The sequence below is a fragment of the Artemia franciscana genome, chromosome 4 (genome assembly GCF_032884065.1).
Source record: "Artemia franciscana chromosome 4, ASM3288406v1, whole genome shotgun sequence".
NCBI lineage: Eukaryota > Metazoa > Arthropoda > Branchiopoda > Anostraca > Artemiidae > Artemia > Artemia franciscana.
Genome location: NC_088866.1, coordinates 35,722,904 through 35,747,131, shown reverse-complemented (window position 1 = coordinate 35,747,131; position 24,228 = coordinate 35,722,904). Strand labels below are relative to the sequence as shown.

The 24,228-nt window shown below is 37.6% G+C and overlaps 1 protein-coding gene across 2 annotated transcripts in view; it reads left to right on the top strand.

The window, feature by feature from the left end:
• The window catches only part of LOC136026357 (6-phosphogluconate dehydrogenase, decarboxylating-like), a 64,700-nt gene that overhangs the window by 14,998 nt on the left and 25,474 nt on the right, over nt 1-24,228 (top strand). The window contains exons 1-2 of one of the 2 annotated variants that reach the window (XM_065702886.1): nt 3,253-3,384; nt 5,991-6,456. In XM_065702886.1, the coding sequence (XP_065558958.1) occupies nt 3,332-3,384; nt 5,991-6,456 (519 nt within the window). In that variant the 5' untranslated portion in view covers nt 3,253-3,331. Of the gene's footprint in view, nt 1-3,252; nt 3,385-5,990; nt 6,457-24,228 lie in introns of those variants that run through there. The other variant, XM_065702887.1, reaches the window with a different exon arrangement.

The following is a 24,228-nucleotide window of genomic DNA, read 5'->3' as shown; positions in this document are numbered from 1 at the left end:
AAAATGCAAATTTCGTGTTAATTATTCCTCTGCGGAGAGCCAAAATTTAACATTCATGGATTTAAAAACGTTCAGGAAGTAAATAAAAAAAACAAGTTTTTTTTTAACTGAAAGTAAGGAGCAACATTAAAACTTAAAACGAACCGAAACTGCTCCATATATGAAATGGGTTGTCCCCTTCGCAATCTCTCGCTCTTTACGCTAAAGTTTGACTCTTTGCCACAATTCTACTTTTTAAAACAATCAAAAGCTTTAGAGTAAAGAGCGAGGGATTGCGAAGGGGACAACCCATTTCATATACGGAGTAATTTCTGTTCGTTTTAAGTTTTAATGTCACTCCTTACTTTCAGTTAAAAAAACTTGTTTTTTTTATTTAATTAAACTCTAAGACTTTGTGCGAGGGATAAATGTGTGGATAAGATTCAAAATTGAGCAAGCCAGTCGAGTAACAGAGAACCTAAAATCATGGAAAACGCTAAGATTGGAGGGATCGGGATGAAACTTGGTGGGAAAAATAAGCAGAAGTCTTAGATATGTGATTTACATAATTGGAACGGATCCGCTCTATTGGGGGGGGGGGGTTAATTCTGAAAAATTAAAAAAATGACGTATTTTTAACTTACGAAGGAGTGATTGGATTTCCATGAAACTTCATATTTAAAGGACATCGTAACTCAGATTTCTTATTTTAAATCTCAACCGGTCAAGCGTAATCGGGGGGGGGGGGCTGGAAATCTTAGAAAATACTTAAAGCAGCGATATCTGGATGGAACTGGATGGGAAGAATAGAAACCTGTCTAAGATACGTGACTGACATAACCGGACCGGACCTGCTCTCTTTGGTGGAGTTGGGGGGGGGGAATTTTGAAAATTGAGGTATTTGTAACTTACGAAAGGGTGACCAGATCTTAATGAAATTTGATATTTAGAAGGATCTTGTGCTTTAAAGCTCTAATTTTAAATGCCGACCAGATCCTGTGACATTGGGGGGAGTTGGAGGGGGAAACCGGAATTCTTGGAAAACGTGAAAATTGGGGTATTTTTATCTTATGAATAGGTGATCGGATCTTAATGAAATTTGATATATAGAAGGAATTCATGTCTCAGAGCTCTTATTTCAAATCCCGACCAGATCTTTTGACATTGGGGGAAGTTGGAGGGGGAAATCTTGGAAAACATTTGGAGTGGAGGAATCGGGATGAAGCTTGGCGAATAGAATAAGCAAATGTCCTTTGATACGTGATTGACGTAACTGTACTGGATTCGCTCTTTTTGGGGGAGTTGGGGGAGGGGTTCAGTGATTTGGCGAGTTTGGTGCTTCTGGACGTGCTAGGACGATGAAAATTGGTAGGCGTGTCAGGGAGCTGCACAAATTGACTTGATAAAGTCGTTTTTCCAGATTCGACCATCTGAGGGGCGAAAGGGAGAGGAAAAATTAGAAAAAAATGAGGTATTTATAACTTACGAGTGGGTGATCGGATCTTAATGAATTTTGATATTTAGAAGGATGTCGTGACTCAGAGCTCTTATTTTAAATCCTGACCGACATTAAGCCTCTTATTTTCCTTTTAAATCAATTTATTGATACTTAAATTTTTGTTAGAGCTCATACCATATGAGCTCTTGGCTCTTAGCTCTTCTTGCCTCGTCACAAGTGCCATATGAGCTCTTAGCTCTTGTTTAGAGTTTCGGTTACTATTGAGCCGTTCCAGTTCGTTACCAGTTCGTGGTAATGAATCAGACCGTTCGTTACCACGAATGGTTTGATTCTCGCTTAGGGTGCGAGAGGTCTCAGGCTCGAATCCTGGACCTCCCCGATTTTTACATTAAGAAGATCCAAAACTAGATACGGGATCGATATAGCGATCGCTGAAAGTTGGCAGGTGTATCAGGTCAGGACCAGATTAAAAAGAAATAGTCACTTCCCCGATTCGACCATCTGGGGGGGGGGGGGAAGGACGGTTAATTCGGAAAAGTTAGAAAAAATGAGGTATTCTTAACTTACGAACGCGTTATCGGGACCTTAATGAAATTTGATGTTTAGAAGAAACTTGTATCTCAGAGCTCTTATTTTTTTCGAATTTTCGAATCCAGGACTACCCCGATTTTTACATGAAGAAGATCCAAAACTTGATACGGGATCGATGTAGCGATCGCTGAAAGTTGGCAGGTGTATCAGGGACCGGACCAGATTAAATTAGAAATAGTCACTTCCCCGATTCTACCATCTGAGGGGGGGGGGTGAGTGGAAGGACGGTTAATTAGGAAAAATTAGAAAAAATGAGGTATTTTTAACTTACGAACGGGTTATCGGATCTTAATGAAATTTGATGTTTATAAGTAACTTGTATCTTAGAGCTCTTATTTTAAATCCTGATCTGATCCGGTGACCTTGGGGGGGGGGGGGGGTTGGAGGGGGAAACTGGAAATCTTGGAAAACGCTTAGAGTGGAGAGATCGGGATGAAACTTAGTGGGAAGAATAAGCACAAGTCCTAGACATGTGATTGGCATAACCGGATATGATTAGTGCTTCTAGACGTGCTAGGACGATGAAAATTGGTAGGCGTGCCAGGGGCCTTGATAAGAGTCGTTTCACTGACTCGATCATCTGAGGGGGGGGGCTGGAGGGAGAGGATTTCGTTAAAAATGAGGTCTCTCGAATGGGTGATCGGATCTTGATGAAACTTGATATATAGAAAGATGTAATGTCTCAGATGTACCATTTTCAATTCGGATCGAATCCGTGGACATTGGGGGGTGGAGGGGGGAAATGGAAATATTGGAAAACGTTTAGAGTAGACACATCGGGATGAAACTTGATGGGAAAAATAAGCACAAGTTCTAGATACGTTATTGACATAACCGGGCCAGATCCGCTCTCTTTGGAGGAGTTGGGGGGTCCAGTGCTTTGATGAGTTAGATGTTTCTGGACATGGTATGATGATGAAAATTGGTAGGCGTGTCAGTGACCTGCACAAATTGACTTGATAACAGTCGTTTTCCCCGATTCTACGATCTGGGGGCCTAAAGCCTCTTGGGTCTTCCAACCTCGTCACAAGTGCCATATGACCTCTTGGCTTTTGCTTATCACTTTCTTTACTTGCTCATGTTTACAATAACTTCAACTACAATATTTAACTTTTAGACAACTCTGGCGGTAGCGTAAAATACTTCCGGTATTAGTTCCATTGTTAAAATCTAGTGTTAAAATATAAAGAAAAGCTCTGCCATGCGTGTATTTTTGCGGTTTTTGAGACAAGGTTTTTCCTGTGTACTGCTTTATGATCTCAGTTGATTTTAACTGTTTGTGCAGATCTATGACATTTTCGGATGGGGGCTACAGCTTGCAAACATATGTTAGCATGCCATGACTATGAGCCGGTGTAAGTGATGTTGTTTATGATTGATTCTATATGTTGTCCCTCAACTTTGGGTTGCGGTCCCTAGGGGGATTCATAATCACAAAGACGAGGTATCCCATCATGCATGTGTAGAGAATTGCCTCTTAATTATTCATTTGTAAATTCCAGGCAAATGATTGTAGCCTACAAATATACAGAAATAGACTGAAAAAAAAATAACCATGTACCAATCAGGAACTTGTGAGATAATTGGACTATTTAAAAAGCCAACAATAGGGCTTAAGTTGTTTATTTGGGGCGGGGATTTATGCTGACTAACTCAGTTTTTCATCTGCTTTTTGGATTGCAATGCTAAAAAGGTCGGAAAACGGTGGCTCAAGAGATTAGTATGAAACAAAAGTGGTGATTTTTTCTATGTTATAAAGCTAATGGCGAAGGAACCTTTTGTAAATGTGTTTTTGCTTTCCTAAAAGCTACTAGCAATTGTTGTCAACGTTTGTTTGCAGAAGTTAGTGTTTTTAGCAAATTCATATTGACAAACAGAATGTTGATATTAAAAATTCGCAGTAGCACATAATCTGCCATGAAATTTAAAAATGAAACCAATAATTGTTACCACAGACTTAGAATAATAAAAAAAAGAGAAAGTGAAATTCAGCTGTAAAATATAAAAGTGCCATTTTTATTTTCTTGTTAGGTACTTTCTCACTTTTTATCTGACTTCGTCGTTAGTTTATCAAGAAAAATTAAGAAAAGGCTTATTGAGTAGGGTAATTTATTTTTCCTCTCTTCAAGAAGGAATATGTAAATTTCATGTTCATGGTCCTAATAGGCTTTAAAAATGCAGGGATTATGACGAAGAGGGGAAAACCTTAATATGTTAAACTTATTTCATGCGAAATCTTGTAACTAAGACGTGTCGTCATGGGGTTTTATCTCTAGCCAAATTTTTAATAATAATCGAGCTTTGAACCAATTTCCAGACCATTTTCGCCATTTCAGTTGGATTCGAGGACATTTGAGGGGATAAGGAAGGAAGCTTTTACTAGATTGGGATGGGGTAGGAGCGTGTGCAGCTCTGCTGGTTTCAGACGGCTTGTCTTGGTTGTCTTAACAGGTTAGCTGGAGTTGTTACCAGGATCATTCCAAGGATTGTTGGCGCCCGGGACAAAATTAATTATGGTGCCCCACCTCCTGACTCAAACATAAATAAAAACGCCCATTCGGAGTGCCCCCCAGCCATGGTGCCTGGAGCAGCTTGCCGCGGTCACCTCTCCCCATTTTTGAATGGCCCTGGTCGTTAAGAATCACAAGAAAGTATAGAACGCACCAGTCATTTGGATGGTGACTTTTGTGACTCCATTTGATAATCCCCTCCCCTAGAACTGGGCATATTGCTAAGTTTGTTGTTTTTACAAGATTCATGGCGCCAGCACATAACTGTGACGCTGTTTTTGCTGTGTCGTGCTGTTTTTTAATTTTTATTATTATTATTCATAGCCCGTCCCCCTAAACTGTGCAAGTTCTATTGTTCGTTCAATCCGTTTTTTCATGTTCCTTTTGGTTATAAAAACATTTAGAAATTCCATTTCTTCTGATTCGTCCTTTACTAGGTTGAGCTACCGCTGCAACCATGAAAATGTGTCGTATCCTCTTCCTCTTTTCCCATTCACAGATTAGTCGCGAAAATGGAGCACTTGATATCAGAAATGTTTTGTCGGATCTACAATGACTGGCCCTTAATGACTGAAAAAAAAGGAAAGGGCTCTTTTCAGTTTTTCTGCTTTAATTTAAGTTTGCCTTTTGTAGCTTAGGCCCTTTTGAGTTTCATGGCCGAGCACTTTTATTTTCATTATAGTATGCAGTGATTGAAAACTTCCATTTGAAGGAGTTGAGATATAACTTTCTAAGGATTATTTCTGTTGGGAGTGTTTGGCTTGATGAAGCTTAGGAGAATGGTCTTTCTCTGTTTAAAGAAAAACCGGATGCATCAGATTAGAATAGGATAAGACTGTAAAAAAGAGTTAAAAATTGAATCTCTTTGGGAGTTTGGGAGACCAGAAAGTTTTAATGTGGTATGCATTGAATGACCAGTAGCAATTTTGCGGCACTTACCGCATATGTTCCTTCTAAAACAAGCAATTTTGTGGCAAGCCTGCAGCTGTTAATTGCACCAAAAGTACAAATACTTATATCATTGGATTCATTAGTCTCAAATTTGTGCGTTCATCAAGCCAGAATTATAATATTATTGACATTTTTTCTTGGGGAAGGATCTAAACTTACTTAAAAAGAATAGAAAAACTGTCTCTTTTCAACTATTTTCAATCAATTTTCAACGCATTTTTAATTTAAAAAAAATATGCGTGCCAATTTTTATAAATGTAATTCGGCAGACGGAAAGAACTCGATCTTAGCTATAAAATGACATAAAAAATGTTGTTTTTCGTTGATATATCAAATGTGTAACAGGAGCAGAAAAATAACACACTAAAGATTACCCGGGAAACATAAAAACTTAAGACTGTACTTAATTCATCTCAGTGTGTAGTCCCAGCTGAAATGATTTTGCGTTGTTGTGTAGAGAATAGGTAAATGCTAACTAAATACTACTTTTTTCTTTACAGTGCTGACATTGCTCTCATCGGCCTAGCCGTAATGGGTCAGAATCTTATATTAAATATGAATGATCATGATTTTGTAGTCTGTGCATACAATAGAACCACTTCCAAAGTTGATGATTTTTTGCAAAATGAAGCCAAAAATACAAAAGTTGTAGGTGCTCATAGCTTAAAAGAAATGGTGGCCAAATTGAAAAAACCTCGGCGAGTCATGATGTTGGTGAAAGCAGGAGAAGCAGTTGATAACTTCATTGATCAATTAGTACCTTTGTTAGAACCTGGTGATATCATCATAGATGGTGGAAACTCAGAGTATCAAGACTCGAACAGGCGTTGTAAAGACTTAAAAGAAAAAGGCATTCTTTTTGTTGGATCTGGGGTTTCCGGTGGTGAAGAAGGGGCCCGATATGGACCATCACTGATGCCCGGTGGAAATCCAGATGCTTGGCCTCATATTAAAAATATATTCCAGGTAATTTTTATTTAAACGTCGAGTGGCTTAGTAGGTTTTCTGAATCGATGCTCCTGGGGCCATTTATGGTGGTGTATCAAAATTTTGCCTACAATGTATTTTGATTTTCGATGACTAGCCTGTGCGTAATCCCTTAAAGAGGTCTAGTGATCTTCCAAAGGAGGATGTCAATCGCTCTTTAAACAGTTAATAATCCAAGGTGTGGTATCTAGATTTTCATTATCTTAGCAGGTGTCTTTCGAAGTGTCGTCAAGGAAGGGGTGTTGGATCAAATTAGAGGGACTCCCTCCTCTTCTCACTATCACGCTATCCTAGTATGTATTTACATCTGTTAAATATATCGTTTTTATTCGTCAATCAAGTCTTCAATCAGCAATGAACATATATTTTCATTTCACTTTTAAGTTACAAATTTGCCTTATTCCTCTTCTTGTTTTATTATGTATTATCCTAGAATATATGTAATCCATCGTTTATGCTGTAAAATTTATGACTAGGGTTTTTATTTACTACTCAAGGATTTGTTGCAAGTCTCAATTTTTAGTAGACTTAAATAATTGTTTTCTTGACTGATTGTTTTGAACAGTTAAATATTGCTTCATAATATTCTTCCTCGCGTTGATATTTGGTAAAAAAAATTTCGGAAAGGAGAAGAATATTCCGAAAGCACCCTAACAATAAAACTTTAAATTTAACAAAATGAATACCTGACCACGGATGTAAGAGGGGGGAGGGTTTTAAAATATGCAAGAGGCTCTCTTTCCTTTTCATCTCTAAGAAAATAATAGAGCGGATCATGAACGCAACCATGAAATTTCTTTTGGGTATTTACTACCTGACCCCCCCCCCCCTCGCTCTCCCGGGACATGTGTAATGAATAGACACATATCTGATTAGCTGGTTTAAAATTCTCTTTTGTAGCTCAAGCCCCCCCCCCCCCTTGTTGCAAAATCCTGTCCCACTGGAAGTGCCAGATAAGATGCACACATGAAGCTTAGTCATGCCCTCCGTAGAGAATTTGGTTTCACCGTGTGGTGTCTTTGTGCTTGACCGATTCTACCAAAATGCCCTTTTTGTATTTTGTTTTCCACATTTTCTTACAATTTTCATATAATTTGCTGTTTCTGGTCAATTTGTCTCTGTTACCTTTTTGCGGTCTCTGTTGGATCTTCTGCGTCTGTACATTATTTTGGTTGAGAATATTTTGTACATTTCTCTTTCTTTCTCTAAACTATTTATCTATATGATAAGCCACAAACCCCTTTTTTAATCAGGGTAGGTGCGTGACCTGAGAGAGGCCATATCTTAGGGAAATTTGTGTTCTTATTTTGGAAAGATGTTGTTTTTTTACTGCTATTGCATCTCCTAGTTTTCAAGAAGTCTTGCAAAACTGACGGCTATTAATTTCATTATTTGTTTGGTATCCTACATTTCAGCGAAAATCGCTTTATTGCTAATTTTATTGAAAACAGCACAAGTGCCGAAAATATTTGTACACACAAACTTGGATAAATTACAATGCTGCTAAGTTTAATTCTAAATTTCCTTTAAGTTAGCAATTAAATGGATCATGTATAATTTGATAACAGACATGATCATCGTGCTTAAGAACCTTCTTTCTTTTGAATGTTGACTGTAAATAAGTAGTAAGTAAGTATGACGGACTACGGCACTACTGACGGCCTTAAGGTCTAAACCGACTGTGCTGATCTCCGTTTTGTGGCCCTTCACCCAGGAAGTACATGGGGGGGGGGGTGGCCGCTAGCAATCTTCTGCTTTCGCACACTCTTCCTGCTTACCTTCCCCAGATTTCTCCATATACCCGTTTAGAGATGGGTAGACTGTGGCTGAACTTACAGAGTCATGTCACTGACCCCCATCCCAAACCAAATAACCGGCCACGCCAGGAATTGAACCCGTATCCCCCGGGCAAAGAATTTCCAACTCAGTGCTCCAGCTACTTAACAAGGGCGGCTTACTGTTTGACTGAGAATTGTTTCAATAGAATTCTATAAAAATGCTGTGTTCTTCCCCGAAAAAAGTGCATCAGTTTATCAAATGTAGAGTTTTCAGTATGTTCCGCTTCCGGTTCCATTGAATGATACTAAGGATTCTGCTGCGTTGCGCATAAGCCGTCTCGGTCTTTTTTTTGTGTACGAAACAGAACTTATTCTTATTTAAAATTTCATGATGGATAGATTGATACAGCTAGATTTCTTATTGCTGCAAATCAGGCATTTACGATTCAGATTAGAAGCATCCATCTTGAAATTGAAAGTCACTTTCAGATAAAAACTTCTGAATAACTTTACCGTGAAACATCAAAATAGCCAAGAAGTCGCCAAAGTACCTTCTTGCTTAAAGCCGTGATTAAGTGAACTGATGGAACTCGAAAATCCCATGTTAAATTGAAAATTTTTATTTAAAAAGTACTCAAGTATTCATTTTCGGAAGATGCCGCTTTTAATATCAGGCCATATCTTCTTGAATATGCTACAAAATGTTTGAAAGGATTTTGCTCTATTTCCTCTAATTGCTTAGAAATCTTAGAAAATGTCTAGGTCTTTTTCACAAGTGTACTCGATAAAGGATATTGCTTTTAGAACAAAATCGGTACTATCATGAGCAGAAGACAATAACCTGTAAGATGATTGGAACCCTTTTTCGATTTATTTTCCTGTTTTCTAACAGTCCCCTAGAATATTTTCAGCTACCTGAAATTTTTACAAGTCGGTTGCCAGAAAGAATCTTTTCAGACGCCGATAATACCCCCCAGAGACCAAAATGACAAGCTGGTATAATCAGCTGCTTGTTAATAGAGTGTGAAATTTTCATAAATTATTTCAATGCAATGAAGAAACCTAGAAATGAGAAATAGTCAGGAGCCTTCAGTAAAGTTGTGCACACAACTTACGCTAAGGTTTTTTACTGTTTTAAAATGTAGAGTTAAGAGAAAGAGTCAAACTTTAGCGTAAAGAGCGGGGCGTTGAGGAGGAAAAGCCCCTTTCATATACGGAGTAATTTCTGTTCGTTTTAAGTTTTAATGTCGCTCGTTACTTTCATTTAAAAAAACTCGTTTTTTTTGTTTAATTTCTGGACGTCTTGGAATTAATGCATGGTTTGATCTTGGCTCTCCACACATAAATAATTAAAACGAAATTTGCATATTAATTTTTTGGGGCTAAATGGCTTTTTCACAGTTTTAATCGGAAGATTTTGAGAAAAAGGGAGCGAGGGAGGAGACCTAGTTGCCCTCCTATTTTTTGATTACTTAAAAAGGCAACTATAACTTTTAACTTTTTACGAACGTTTTCATAAGTAAAAAATATATGTAACTTACGAATTAAATTACGTAGCGAACTTCAATATTCGTATGTTTTTATTGCGTATATGAGGGGGCTCACCCATCGTCGATACCTCGCTCTTGATATTAAAGCTTAAATTTTGTCCCAATTCCTTAAGAATGACCCCTGAATCACAAAGGCCGTAGAATAAATAGTTGAAATTACTAAAAATGCTTTAGCGTAAAGAGCGAGGTATTACGAGGAGGTAGACCCCTCAGATGCGTAATAATTTCTGTTCGTTTTAAGTTTTAATGCTGCTTCTTACTTTCAGTAGAAAAAAACTTTTCATGTTTATTTTTTCATTGTTTTTTTTTAAACAATGCTAGAAAATCCTGCGCCCCCTCCATTGAAAGTCTCTTCCCCCATGAGAAGTTCGTCCATGGAAAAATCCTCCCCGGTAACCCTCCCCCTCAAATATTCCCCCCCAAACCAAAAAAATTCCCCTGAAAACGTCTGTACACTTCTTAGTATCCATTACTATATGTACACACAGGTCAAAGATTGTAACTTGCAGCCCCTCCCACGGGGACTGCGGGGGAATAAGTCGTCCCCAAAGACATAGTTATTACTTTTTTCGACTGTGGTGAATAAAATGGCTATCTCAGAATTTGGATCCGGTGAATTTGGGGGAAAATGACCGTGAGAGGGGGCCTAGGTGCCCTCCAATTTTTTGGTCACTTAAACAGGGTATTAGAAATTATCATTTCCGTTAGAATGAGCCCTTTTGCGACATTATGGGACCACTGAGTCGATACGATCACCCCTGGGAAAAAAACAAATAAACACGCATCCGTGATTTGTCTTCTGGCCAAAAATGCGACATTCCACGTTTTTATAGATTGGGGCTTGAAACTTCCACAACAAGGTTCTCTGATACGCTGAATCTGATGTGTGATTTTTGTTAAGATCGTATGACTTTTAGGGGGTGTTTCCCCCCTATTTTCTAATATGAGGCAAATTTTTTCAGGCTCGTAACTTTTGATGGGTAAGACTAAACTTGATGAAACTTATATATTTAAAATCAGCATTAAAATGCCATTCTTTTGATTTAACTATTGGTATCAAAATTCCATTTTTTTAGAGTTTTGGTTACTATTGGGTCTGGTCGCTCCTTACTACAGCTCGTTACCACGAACTGTTTAAAAATGTGGAATTTTGTGTTTTTTTTTGTCAGAAGGCAGATCACGGATGCGTGTTTATTTGTTTTTTTTTGTTTTTGTTTTTCAGGGGTGATCGTATCGACCCAGTGGTCCTAGAATATTGCGAGAGGGTTCATTCTAACGGAAATGAAAAGTTCTAGTGCCCTTTTTAATTGACCAAAAAAATTGGAGGGCACCTAGGCCCCCGTCGCACGCTAATTATTTTCCCAAAGTCACCGGATCAAAATTCTGAGATAGCCATTTTATTCAGCGTAGTTGAAAATCCTTACAACTATGCCTTTTGGGATGACCTACTCCCCCACAGTCCCCGTGGGAGGGGCTACAAGTTACTAACACTGACCAGTGCTTACATATAGTAATGGGTATTGGGAAGTGTACAGACGTTTTCTGGGGCGTTTTCATTTGGTTGGGGGCAGGGGTTGAGAAGAGGGGGATATGTCGGGGGAACTTTTCATGGATGAATTTGTCATGGGGGAAGAAAATTTCCATGAAGGGAGCGCAGGATTTTCTAGCATTATTAAAAAAAAAAACAATGAAAAAATAAATATGACAAAGTTTTTCAACTGAAAGGAACAGAATATTCCTGTTATTATTTTCCTGTAAATATTAATTCCTGTCAATATTCCAGAATAATTTTTGTTAAAAGGAACAGAAATTATTCCGCATATGAGGGGCTCTCTTCCTCCTAATACCTCGCTCTTTACGCTAAAGTATTTTTAGAAATTTCAACTATTTATTCTACGGCTTTTGTTATTCAGGGGTCATTCTTAAGAAACTGGGACAAAATTTAAGCTTTAGCGTGAAGAGTGAGGTACTGACGAGGGGGTGAACCCCCTCATATATGTAAAAAAAACATGAGAATACAGAAGTTTCTTTACGTAAGCTAATTTTTAAGTTGCGTATATCTTTAACTAATAAAATTTATTTTTACTAATAATTTTACTAATACAAACATTGATAAAAAAATAAAAGTTCTAGTTGCCTTTTTAAGTAACCAAAAAATCGGAGGGCAACTAGACCTCCATCCGCGCTTCTTTTTTTTCCTCAAGATCATTCGATCAAAACTATGAGAAAAACATTTAGCCAAAAAAAACAACAACAAAAACGCAAATTTCGTTTTAATTATTCATCTGCGGAGAGCATAAATCAAAACATGCATTGATTCGAAAACGTTCAGAAATTAAATTAAATAAAAACAAGTGTTTTTTAACTTAAAGTAAGGAGTGACATTAAAACATAAAACGAACAGAAATTACTTCAAAATGAAAGGGGCTGCTTCCTCATCAGCGCCCCGCTCTTCACGCTAAAGTCCGACTGTTTCTCTTAACTCTATTTTTAAAACAGTAAAAAACTTTAGCGTAAAGAGCGGGGCGTTCACGAGGAAGCAGTCCCTTTCATATACGAAGTAATTTCTGTTCGTTTTAAGTTTTAATGTCACTCCTTACTTTCAGTTATTTTTTTATGGCACTTGGTATTAACCAAGTGACATATAGCAGTCGCCAATTCTGTCTGTCGGTCTGTCGGTCTGTCTGTCGGTCCCGGTTTTGCTACTTTAGGCACTTCCAGGTAAGCTAGGACGATGAAATTTGGCAAGCGTATCAGGGACCGGACCAGATTAAATTAGAAATAGTCGTTTTCCCGATTTGACCATCTGGGGGGGAGTGGGGGCCCGGTTAATTCGCAAAAAATAGAAAAAATGAAGTATTTTTAACTTATCAGCGGGTATTTGGATCTTAATGAAATTTGATGTTTGGAATGATATTGTGTCTTAGAGCTCTTATTTTTAATCCCGACTGGATCTGATGACATTGGGGGGAGTTGGAGGGGGAAAACCTAAAGTCCCGGTTTTGCTACTTTAGGCACTTCCAGGTAAGCTAGGACGATGAAATTTGGCAAGCGTATCAGGGACCGGACCAGATTAAATTAGAAATAGTCGTTTTCCCGATTTGACCATCTGGGGGGGGGGAGAAGGGGCCGGTTAATTCGGAAAAATAGAAAAAATGAAGTATTTTTAACTTATGAGCGGGTGATTGGATCTTAATGAAATTTGATGTTTGGAATGATATTTTGTCTCAAAGCTCTTATTTTAAATCCCGACTGGGTCTGATGACATAGGGGGGAGTTGGAGGGGGGAAACCTAAAATCTTGGAAAACACTTAGAGTAGAGGGATCGGGATGAAACTTGATGGGAAAAATAAGCGCAAGTCCCAGATACATGATTGACATAATCGGAACTTATTTGCTCTCTTTGGGGTAGTTGGGAGGGGGGGAGTAAGTCTTAAAAATTAGAAAAATGAGGTATTTTCAACTTACGAACGGGTGATCGGATCTCAATGAAATTTGATGTTTAGAAGGATATCGTGTCTTAGAGCTCTTATTTTAAATCCCGACCGGATCTGGTGATGGGGGCGGGGAGTTGGGAGGGGGAAACCTAAAACTTGGAAAACACTTAGAGTGGAGGGATCGGGATGAAACATGGTGGGAAAAATAAACACAAGTCCTAGATAGATGATTGACATAAACGGAACGGATCCGCTCTCTTTTGGGTAGTTGGGGGGGGGGGTTAATTCTGAAAAATTAGAAAAAATGAGGTATTTTTAACTTACGAATGGGTGATTGGATCTCCATGAAATTTGATTTTTAGAAGGATATCGTGGCTCAAAGCTCTTATTTTAAATCCTGACCGGATCTGGTGACATTGGGGGAAGTTTGGGGTGGGGAGACCTAAAATGATGGGAAACCCTTAGATTGGAAGGATTGGGATGAAACTTGGTTGGAAAAATAAGCAAAAGTCTTGCATACGTAATTTACATAATTGGAACGGATCCGCTCAATTGCGGGGGGGGGGGGGGGGGTAATTCTGAAAAATAAGAAAAATAACGTATTTTTAACTTACGAAGGAGTGATCGGATCTTCATGAAACTTCATATTTAGAAGGACCTCGTAGCTCTGATATCTTATTTTAAATCTCAACCGGATCAAACGTAATTGGGGGGGGGGCAGTTGGGGGGACCGGAAATCTTAGAAAATACTTAAAGCGGTGAGATCAGGATGAAACTGGATGGGAAGAATAGAAACCTGTCTAAGATACGTGACTGACATAACTGGACCGGATCTGCTCTCTTTGGTGGAATTGGGAGGGGGGAGGTAATTTTGAAAATTGAGGTATTTGTAACTTACGAAAGGGTGACCAGATCTTAATGAAATTTGATATTTAGAAGGATCTTGTGCTATAAAGTTTAACTTTAGGTTCTGACCTTCTCACAAGTGCCAAATGAGCTCTTGGCTTTTGGCTCTTCCGACCTCGTCCAAATGAGCTCTTGGCTCTTCCGACCTCGTACCATATGAGCTCTCGGCTCTTCCGACCTCGTCACAAGTGCCATATGAGCTCTTAGCTCTTGTTTTTCAATTCAATTCGTAAGAAATCTTTGGTTTTCTGAGAACCCTCGAAGAAAGCTTTCAACTAAGTTTGGTGTTTAGTTTCGAGTTAATCAACTGAGGTATTTTAATTAGCCTATTCCTAGGAAAAAAAGTGGAAAAAACAATAAATTTTCAAATGCACTCTGTGCATGCCGTCCCAGTTTTATATACATGGGCATTTTGTATTTGAGAATGATAGTGCTCTTTTGCTCATTTTCTCTTCTCCCTTGGTCGGTAACCAAGCTTTGCAAGACCCAGCCAAATATATTACTATTCCTCGGCTGAAGCATCTCTCCAAAGGAAGCTGTCTATCAAAACCTCTCACAAGACTTGATAATTGGTACTATTTGAAGTTTTGACATTCGACGGTCTCTAGAGAATTAAAAGACAGAAGGCTAACCTAACTTCAATTTTGAAGCTCGATGTTTTCAAGTTCACTTAATCACGGCCTTAAAACCAGATTCGTCCGCATTTTTCTCACAAAAACTCATTCTACAGTTGATTTAAAAATCGTTTTGACGGAACTGCTGTACGCACCTCGATTGTGCGTCGCATTGCGTCTCTGCTATTGTCCATGTACGAAAGAGGTTCGGTATGGTAGAGGTTCGATCATAAGGCCTAGATTCAGGTTTGTTTTTATGTTTCAACTTTTGGAAAACTCAATTCATTTACAGTCTCATGCGACAAATGAGATGGCAACGTCATTTAATCATTTACTGATTGTAGTACGATATTACTAGGTCATTCCTGAATTAAAAATAAATAAGTCTGGTATTAACTGCTTCGTTGTGTGCTTATGCTGATACAAATTGCATATAATTGTTATCTGTTGTCTTAGAACTAAAATAATAACAAATACGGGAATAATTGATAATAACTCATAATTATTTATAGAAATTACCTGCTGAGCCTACCATTCTTCATTATTTATGAAAATGCTTTGTAGTTTTTCTTGTTATGAAATGCTTGTGGGTTAAGGTTATATTCATGAGAGTATTAGTAATCAGTTTTTGATCGACTGCTTGGCTATGCAATATTTTCACTTTCACTTTTTCGTTAATTATTTAGATTAGTATATGTGCTGCAAATATTCGCTTCTTTCTTTTCTTGGTCTGTTAATGAATAAGAAGGTATTGTAGCAAATTGAAAACAATCCATTATTTAAATTCATGGATTAAAAAAGTTCGTTGTTACTGGAGTATTATTTGCTGTGTTGAAATCATGCGCAATAGCGTTGCCTAAGTAAATAACGATGAGGGGAAAATGTATTATTTTGTTTTTTGTCTTAGGCCAGGGCACTTCGTATCGAAGGATTTGCCGTAGAAACTTCAAAAAGTGATCATTCAATCGGAAATTGGAATGGCTAGTGCCCTTTTTAATAGTCGAAAGTGATTGGAGGGCAACTAACCCCCCTCCTACGCCCATCCTTTCCCCAAACATCCAATCAAAATTCTGAGATAGCCATTTTGCTCAACGTAGTTGAAAGGTCCAGAAATTATGTCTTTGAGGATGAAAAATCCCCCCAGCCCTCAGAACAAAGATTGAAAGTTAAGCACTGGAGGCATATAGGGTTTGTATAGAAAGCGTTGTCGTAGAAACTTCAAAAGGGGGCTCATTCGATTGGAAATTGGAACGGCTAGTGCCCTTTTTAGTAGTCGAAAGTTATTGGAGGGCAACTAACCCGTCTCTCATGCACACCAAACACATCCAATCGAAATTTTGAGATTGTCATTTTGTTCAACGTTGTTGAAAGGTCCCGAAATTACTTCTTTAAGGATGACAACACCACAGCCCCAGGGTGAAGGTTATAAGTAGAAATTTCAAAAAGGACTCATTCGATTGGAAATTGAGGGCCTTTGTGCCTTTGTTATTAGTCGAAAGTAATCGAATTGACTAGTGCCTTTGTTATTAGTTGAAAGTGATCGAAGGGCGAATGCCCCCAGCCACGCCCATCGTTTCCTAAAACAATTCCAATCAAAATTTTGAGATAGTCGTTTTGTTAAACGTAGTTAAAGTTCCGGGGATTTTGTCTTTGAGGATGACAAATACCCCTCCAGTCCTTAGGGCAAGGATTGTAAGTTATGCCCTGGGGGCATATAAGGTTTTTTATAGAAAGCGTGGTCATATAAGCTTTTCATTGATAATCAGAAGCTCTTGTGCCATTTTTAAGAGTCAAAGTGATCGGAGGGAAGCCCCCCCCCCCACACACACACGCTCACACACGTAGTATTGTCTGTCCCTAAATGGATCTAATATAAATTTTGAGATATCCATTTCATTCAAAATAGTCTAAATATCACTTAACAAGGTTTTTGGGGTTGAAACAAACCTCCAGAGCCTGGGGACAAGGGTTGTAAGTTATGCCCCAGGGCATTTAAGGTTTTTAAGGAAGGGATGGTTGATAAACTTGATGAAGCTCATTTGGTTGAAAATGGGAAGTTTTAGCTCCCTTTATGAGTCAAAAGTGATGGAGGGAAGCAAGCCCCCCCCCCCCAACTAGCTTCCTTCACCAAACGAATCTGATTAAAATTGTGAGGTTGTTTTTTTTTGCTCAAAATAAACCAAAGAACATATAACGATGCCCTTAGGGTTCACACAACACCCCAGAGCCCTAGGGATAAGGTTTTAAGTCACGCCCTGGGTGCATGGAAGTTATGGCACCAATTTTAAGAGTCAAAAGTGATTTTGACTCTTTATCATACCCACACTTATCATTTCCCCAAAGACATCCGATAAAACTCGGAGGTAGCAAATTTGTTCATTGTAGTCGAAGGGCGCGGAAATTATGTCTTTGAGGAAGACATTCTCGCCTCCGCATCTCTGAGAGCAAGGGTTGTAAGTTGTGCCCCGGGGGCACATAAGGTTCTTATATAGAATAGAGGGGTTATATATACTTCGGAGGGGATTGATTGGATTGGTAATATTATTTTTTAGAACCCTTTTTAAGAGTCAAAGTGATCTGACGGTGGCTACATGTCAGATCCCCCCTCAACACGCAATTTTTTTCCGAAACGCATCGAACAAAATTGTGAAACAGTCATCTCATTCAAAATAGTCCAAAGATCATATAACAAGGCTTTTGGGGTTGATATAAACCACCAGAGTCTTTGGGCGAGGGTTTTAAGTTCTGCCGTGAGGCATTTAAGGTTTTCATGAAAGGGATGGTTCTTTAACTTTAGAAGAGACTCATATAATCGAAAATTAGAACTTCTTGTTCCTTTTGAAGCATCGAAAGTGATGGAGGGCATTTAGCCCTCCTTCACCCCCTTCCCGACAACTCCTCTTTTTTTGCTAAACGCATCTGATTGCAACTATGAGATAGCGATTTTGTTCAAAATAGTTCGAAGAAAATATAATAATGCCTCTAGGATTGACACAACCCCCCAGCGTACTGGGGATAGGGTTGTAAGTTATACCATGAGGGCATATAAAGTTTATACGGAATGGGCGGTTGTATAAACTTCAGATGGGGCTCATTTGATTTTAAATTGGAAGTTGTAGTGCCCTTATCAAGAGTCAAAGGGATTTGAGAGCAACCAGCCCTCCCCCACCATGCTTATCGCTTACCTTGACACCTCCAATCAGAATTTAGGGATAACAATTTTGTTCATCGTATTTGAAGGGTCCAGAAGCTATGACTGTGAGGAAGACCCCCCCTCGACTGCTCTCAAGGCAAGGGTTGCAAGTTTTGCCCTAGGTGATATCAGGCTCGTATAGAAAGGGTGGTCGTATATGCTTTGGAGAGGACTCATTGAATTGGTAATCAGAAGTTCTAGTCCTCTTTTTAATAGTCAATGTGATCAGAGCGCAGCTACTACCTCCCCCTCCCCCCGCACACAAATAAGCACCTCGTGTTTTCGCGAGATACATCCAATAGATATTTTGAGGTAGGCCATTTATTCAAAATAGTCCAAAGGTCATATAACAAGGCCTTTGAGGTTGATACAAACCACCAGGGCCTAAGGGCGGGGGCTGTAAGTTATGGCCCTAGAGCATTTGAGGCTCTTAAAGAAAGGATGGTTGTATAAATTTTAAAGGTGGCTCATTTGGTTGAAATTGGAAGTTCTAGTTCTCTTTTAAGGGTTATAAGTGATGGACATCAATTAACCACACCAGCTACCCTTCTTTTTACCAAATGTATGTGGTTGAAACTTTGCAATGACAATTTTGTTTAAATAGTCCAAAGAGTATATAACAATGCCTCCAAGGTTGGAACATCCTCCCAGAGCCCTGGGGCGGGCATATAAGGTTCTTATGGGAAGGGTGGTCTTATTAAATTCAGAATGATCTCATTTGATCGTAAATTGGAAGTTATAGCATCCTTTCTCAGAGTCAAAGTGATTTGAGAGAAACCTCCCACGCCCATCATTTTCCATAGCTAAAATCCAACCAATTTTTTTTATAAGTTGATTTTTTCAGCATTGTTGAAAAGCTCATTAATTATGTGTTTGGGAATGTCAACCCCCCCCCCCCCTCTGAGGCTTCAGAGCAAAGGCTGCAAGTTATGCAATTGGTTCATTGTTTACATATAGTGTATGTTATTGAGAAGAGGTTTTCATGTTTGACTTCTACTTTCCCAAAAATATGACGGGCATTAAGATGAGTCTTTAGGGAATGTTGCGGGGGGGGGGGGTTGAACTACATCATACCATGTTATGTGTATATGGATTTTCAAAAGGGTGTCTCTCAGGAATGACTGAGTATACTAAATTGGAATTTTCATTAAATGATAAGGGTAATGATCAATTAACCAAAAAGGCAATATATGCAAGCTACTACTACTAAAACTACTACTGCTTCAACTGCTACCAAGAGTACTATTAATACTACCACTACTATCAGTAAAACTAATAGTTCTGTAGCGAGTACTGCTAAGGCTAAGGATAATAAAAACAATATCTGAGGAAACGTTGAGGGGAAATTTGAACTAAATCAAAACATACTTTGTGTATACACATTGCTGATACTGGCGTATCAGCAATATTTTTGGAACAGCTTATAATACCAAGAGGAAACTTCAGGGGCATCATGAGTGGGATGTTCAGTTGACCAAAAGGCAAAACGCAACTGTTACTACTGTTATTGATACTGCTGCTACTACACTTACTACTAATAATTATACATTTATTACTGCTACTACTGTTCCTAGAGGCTACCAACTAGAGGCTACACGTATGAAGGTGAAAATTGGACAGAATATTGAAGGGAAATTTGAAATAAATCAAAACACACCATGTGCATGTAGAATGTCAAAAGGGCGTATCTCAAGAATTGATTTGGGTATTAAGTTGAATATTTCGGAGAATACATAAAGGGGAAGATCAATTGACAAAAGGTAATATATACTTGTCACAACTAACACTAATACCGCTGCTACTTTTCCTTATGCTACTACTGCTACTAAACTATTCCAACTACTACTTCAACTGCAGCAACTTGTAAATTTTAGAGTATTAAGGTGAAAAGGGCGTCAAAAGGGTGTCGAATGCGAACATCAGCAATATTTTTGAAACGGCTTAACGTGTCAAGTTAAACTTCCGGGGCATCATGAAAGCAATGTTCAACTGACCAAAAGGCAATAGGCACATGCTACTACCGCTAATAATACTTCTGCTACTACTGCTAATACAACACTAACACTGTTGCTACTTTTACTACCACCGAAACTATTGTGATAATAGTGCTATTAAGGCATAGTCTATGAAGGTAAAATTTGAGAAAATATTGATGGCAAATTCGAACCAACAAAAGAGACTATGCTAAGATTGTCAAAATAGCGAATCTTAAGAATTTGTTTGAGTATTAAGTAGGAACTCTCAGAGAATACTTAAGGGGATGATCAACTGAGCAAAAGGCAACACTTACTAGTTCCACTGCTATTATTACTATTGCTCCGATTACTACTTCTATCGCAATTACTTGTAAGCTTAAGGGTATTAAGATGAAAATTTCCAAAAATATACGACTATACAGGTTAAAAAAGAGCAAATTGACAATATCATAGTAAGGCTAACTTTATTAGGTTGAGTAGTTATACTACTGCTGCGACCACTATTACAACTATGCCTAAGGGTATGAAGGTGAAATTTTCAGAGAATATTTCTGAAAGTTTTTGTTGTACGGATGACAACCTGCCATCCGTATGCAGGTTGTCTAAAGGGAATTTCAGCAATATCTTAGGAACAGTTTCGCATGTGAAATTAAAACTTACAATGCTTGTTGTGGGAATGTTGAACTAACCAAAAGACAATATCTGCATCATAATACTACTGCTTCTACTCCTACAACTACTGATCCTAAAGCTAAGACTTTTACTTTTAACTCTACTCCTACTGCTACTACTATAACTTCTGGTGCTACTAATATTGCTAATAAATCTAAGGGTATTAGGGCAAAAATTTTGGGCAATATTGTAACTGTATTGAAATAAATCGAAACACACTATGCTCACATAGGTTGTCAAGAGGACGTATCAGTAATGCTACAGGACCGGTTGATAGTGTTAAGTTAAGAATTTCATCGTTTATTGAAGGGAATGTTGAAAAAAAGGTGCTATGTGCATACTACTACTACAACTATCGCTACTACACAAGCTGAGGGTATTAAGGTGAAGCTTTCAAGTAATATTTCGGTGGATGCTGAACTAAATCGAAACGAATTATGATCGTGTAGATTGTCAATAGGGTTACAAAGCGATATCACAATAACGGCTTACATTATTAAGTTAGACCTTTCAGGGTAAGTTGTGACAGATTTTGAACTAGCCAGAAGACACCATGTACATCCTTTTGATACTACTTCTACGGTTACTGTGACTAATAACATTTAAGGGCATTAAGTGGAAACGTTTAGGGGGAGTTTCAATTGAACAAAAAAAAACTCTACGCATGCAAGCATTAAAAGGGTATATAAGCATTATCATAAGCAGCGCTGCTGTATCATAGGATGTAATATCATTAATATTTTAAAGGAGCTAATTTGGTTGGAAATTCAAAGTTCTAGTACACTTTGTAAGAGTCAAAAGTGATTAGAGGGCAATAAGATTTGTCCAGCATAGCTGAACGGTCTTGTAATTGTATCTCTTGGGCTATTGCGTAGGTCATCCCTACAGCTATGCAATTTGCCCATTATGTTTAAAAAGTAAATGTTGCCTTAAGATTAAATCAAGATGCACTGTGTTAATGCTAATTTTCAATAAGGCGTCTCAGCAGTATCCCAAGAACGACTGAGGGTATTATGTTCAAACTTTCGGGGCTACTTCTGTTGCTACTTCTGCTCTTAAAATTTAACCAAATCAAAATAGTGTAAATGATTTTTCTAAAAAGACTATGTCCACATAAAACGAATGGAAATTAATTAAAAAAAAAACTTTACACAAAATTAGTTTTTCAAAGAAAAGTAAACAACTCAATCAAAACAAAAAGGAAGAAAAATAAAATAAAATAATCTACCCAGTGCAAAACTACCATAAGTCAGCTTTCTGAGTAGGGTTCAAAACCCCTTTGTCTTCCCAAGGCCAGAACATAATTTGCACTTTACTAAAAAAAATATTTTTTTTACTTTTATTACTTTAATAAATAAAATATTATTAACACTTTGTTTAAAAAATATCAGTATATTTGTATTAAACTGACAATACATATTTGTTTGTATTTTTTAACACAGGTAAAATGCGATTATGACTTTTCAGACAACTTCATTACATAGACTAACGGTATAAAAGAAGAAAGGAAGGAGGTTGTTCACCCTAAAATCAAATAGTATTAGGGAATGAGATAAATATCTTATTCTAAGGAATAAGGTAAATTAGCCAAAACTATTTTTAGATCAATTGAGGGAAGGTGCAGTGGCTTTACAAATGGGGGGGGGGGGCAAGGGGGCGGCTGTTCCTGGGTGCAGCCTTGTAGGGGTGCCAAGCTGATGTGTGTTTTTTTTTCGACATTACTATGATTTACTTATCTAGCGGTAAGGGTATTGGCACAAATGACATTGTCCCCTGTTGCTAAAAACTAAAGTTACGCCTCTTGGAATGTGATGGGAAAAGACAAATTTTCTTGGATAATTTGCCAGTTTGTTCTAAGGAAGTTTTCATATCTTTAAAAGCTTTGAATTCATAGGTGTATATTTATGTCTTATTCTTTTAAGGTTTATCACCTTAAAAGCTGGTATTTAACGCCTTTGGGAAGGTAGGGACATGCCATTACCATGCTTTTTTAATTACGTCATTTTTTCCGCTCTGGCAGGGATTTAATTGGAAGCGTGAAGCTAGGATTTTGAATTAAGAGAAAAAAGAATATCAATAGAAAAAAAAATAAAAATATACCAATGATTCTAATAAAATATAATTCGATTCGAATAATACAATATGATTCGAATAAATATAAAATAAAATAGCTTTAAGTAACCTCAGCATCGTTAACGATGAGATCAAGCGATTCTTTCATGATTATAGAGAGCACCCATTTGAAGTGCTTCAAATGAATAATGCCGATCATGTGCTTAAGTTAAATTTTACGAATCACTAGACTGGCAGGGATTTAATTGGAAGCGTGAAGCTAGGTTTTTAAATTACTGTACTGCGCACAAAAAAAAATCAATAGTATTTATACCTAATTATTCGGACGTGCATGATTGGTTGGTCTTTGAACACAAGTTCAAAGCAAGAGCTTGGAAAAACGTTATTTTTTCTCAAGAGAAAAAAGAATATCAACAGAAAAAAATATACCAATGATTCTATTTAAGTAACCATTTTACCAATAAAGTCAATACTGATAAAAATCATGCTCTTCAGTTGTTTATTTTTATTTTAAAGTACGCTAGCGCTCTACCATGTACTAATAAGTTTGTAATGATAATAAAAGTATATTTTAATTAAGCTTCTTAATCACGATAATTCAATTGTAGTAATTCAATTTCCATGCAAATATCTTAGGCGGTGTTAGGTCACAAAGTGGGGTGGATGTCTTTTAGTTTTGCTGTTATTGATGGTAACGGTATTCATTTATTTATTTTTTATACACTGTTAAAGATATTCCCCAAAAATGAATAGTATTTTCCACAAATTATATAAGAACCTTTTCGTCATCAAGACCTAGCAATTGTTTTAGAAGCTGATTGGACTATTTCCTTATTAAAATTCACATAAGAATATTCTCCACATTCAAGTACATGAGTAATGCGGGGGTTCCACGATGTTCAATAAAGTTATTAAAGCTGTCCACAAAGTTAATAAACCGTTTTCCTTGCATAACTTTGTTGACTTTATTGCTGTTGGAATAAAATAGAACTTTATTTTACTTTTTCAAGAAATTCCACAAAGTTCAGCCAATAGCAGAAGACTTGTGGTAAGTTTCAAATAAACTACACAAAAAAAATGTACACATGAAATTCTGTAGGCTTTTATGTAGACTTGTTTAAATATTTCGCTGGGTAAAAGATTAAGGGTTAGACAAAAACATATATTCACATCTAAGCCTTACTTATTGAAAGAAAACAGATGTTTAAGAAGATGGTTTTCCCAGCTCCACATCCGATCAATTCAGTTATTTGCTATGAAAATTGCCATGAAGTCAAACAGGTAAAATTCTTGTGTGAGCGGGACAAACTACGGTGAACAATTTCATCAAAAGCTTTATTAAACTTTGATGACGCGTTGGGAGCCCTGCCTAATACCAAACAGTTGTCGACTTGCGTCCGTCTGACGATTGGTGCATGGAAATCAGTATTGTCATTAAAATTTCTTTTTGAATATTATCTAATTTTTTAGGAATCTGACTCGTTGAAAAATCTCGTCATTTCTTTCTTCAAGGTCAAAGAGTTCAATGTACAGAACAAGTATAAATCAGTCA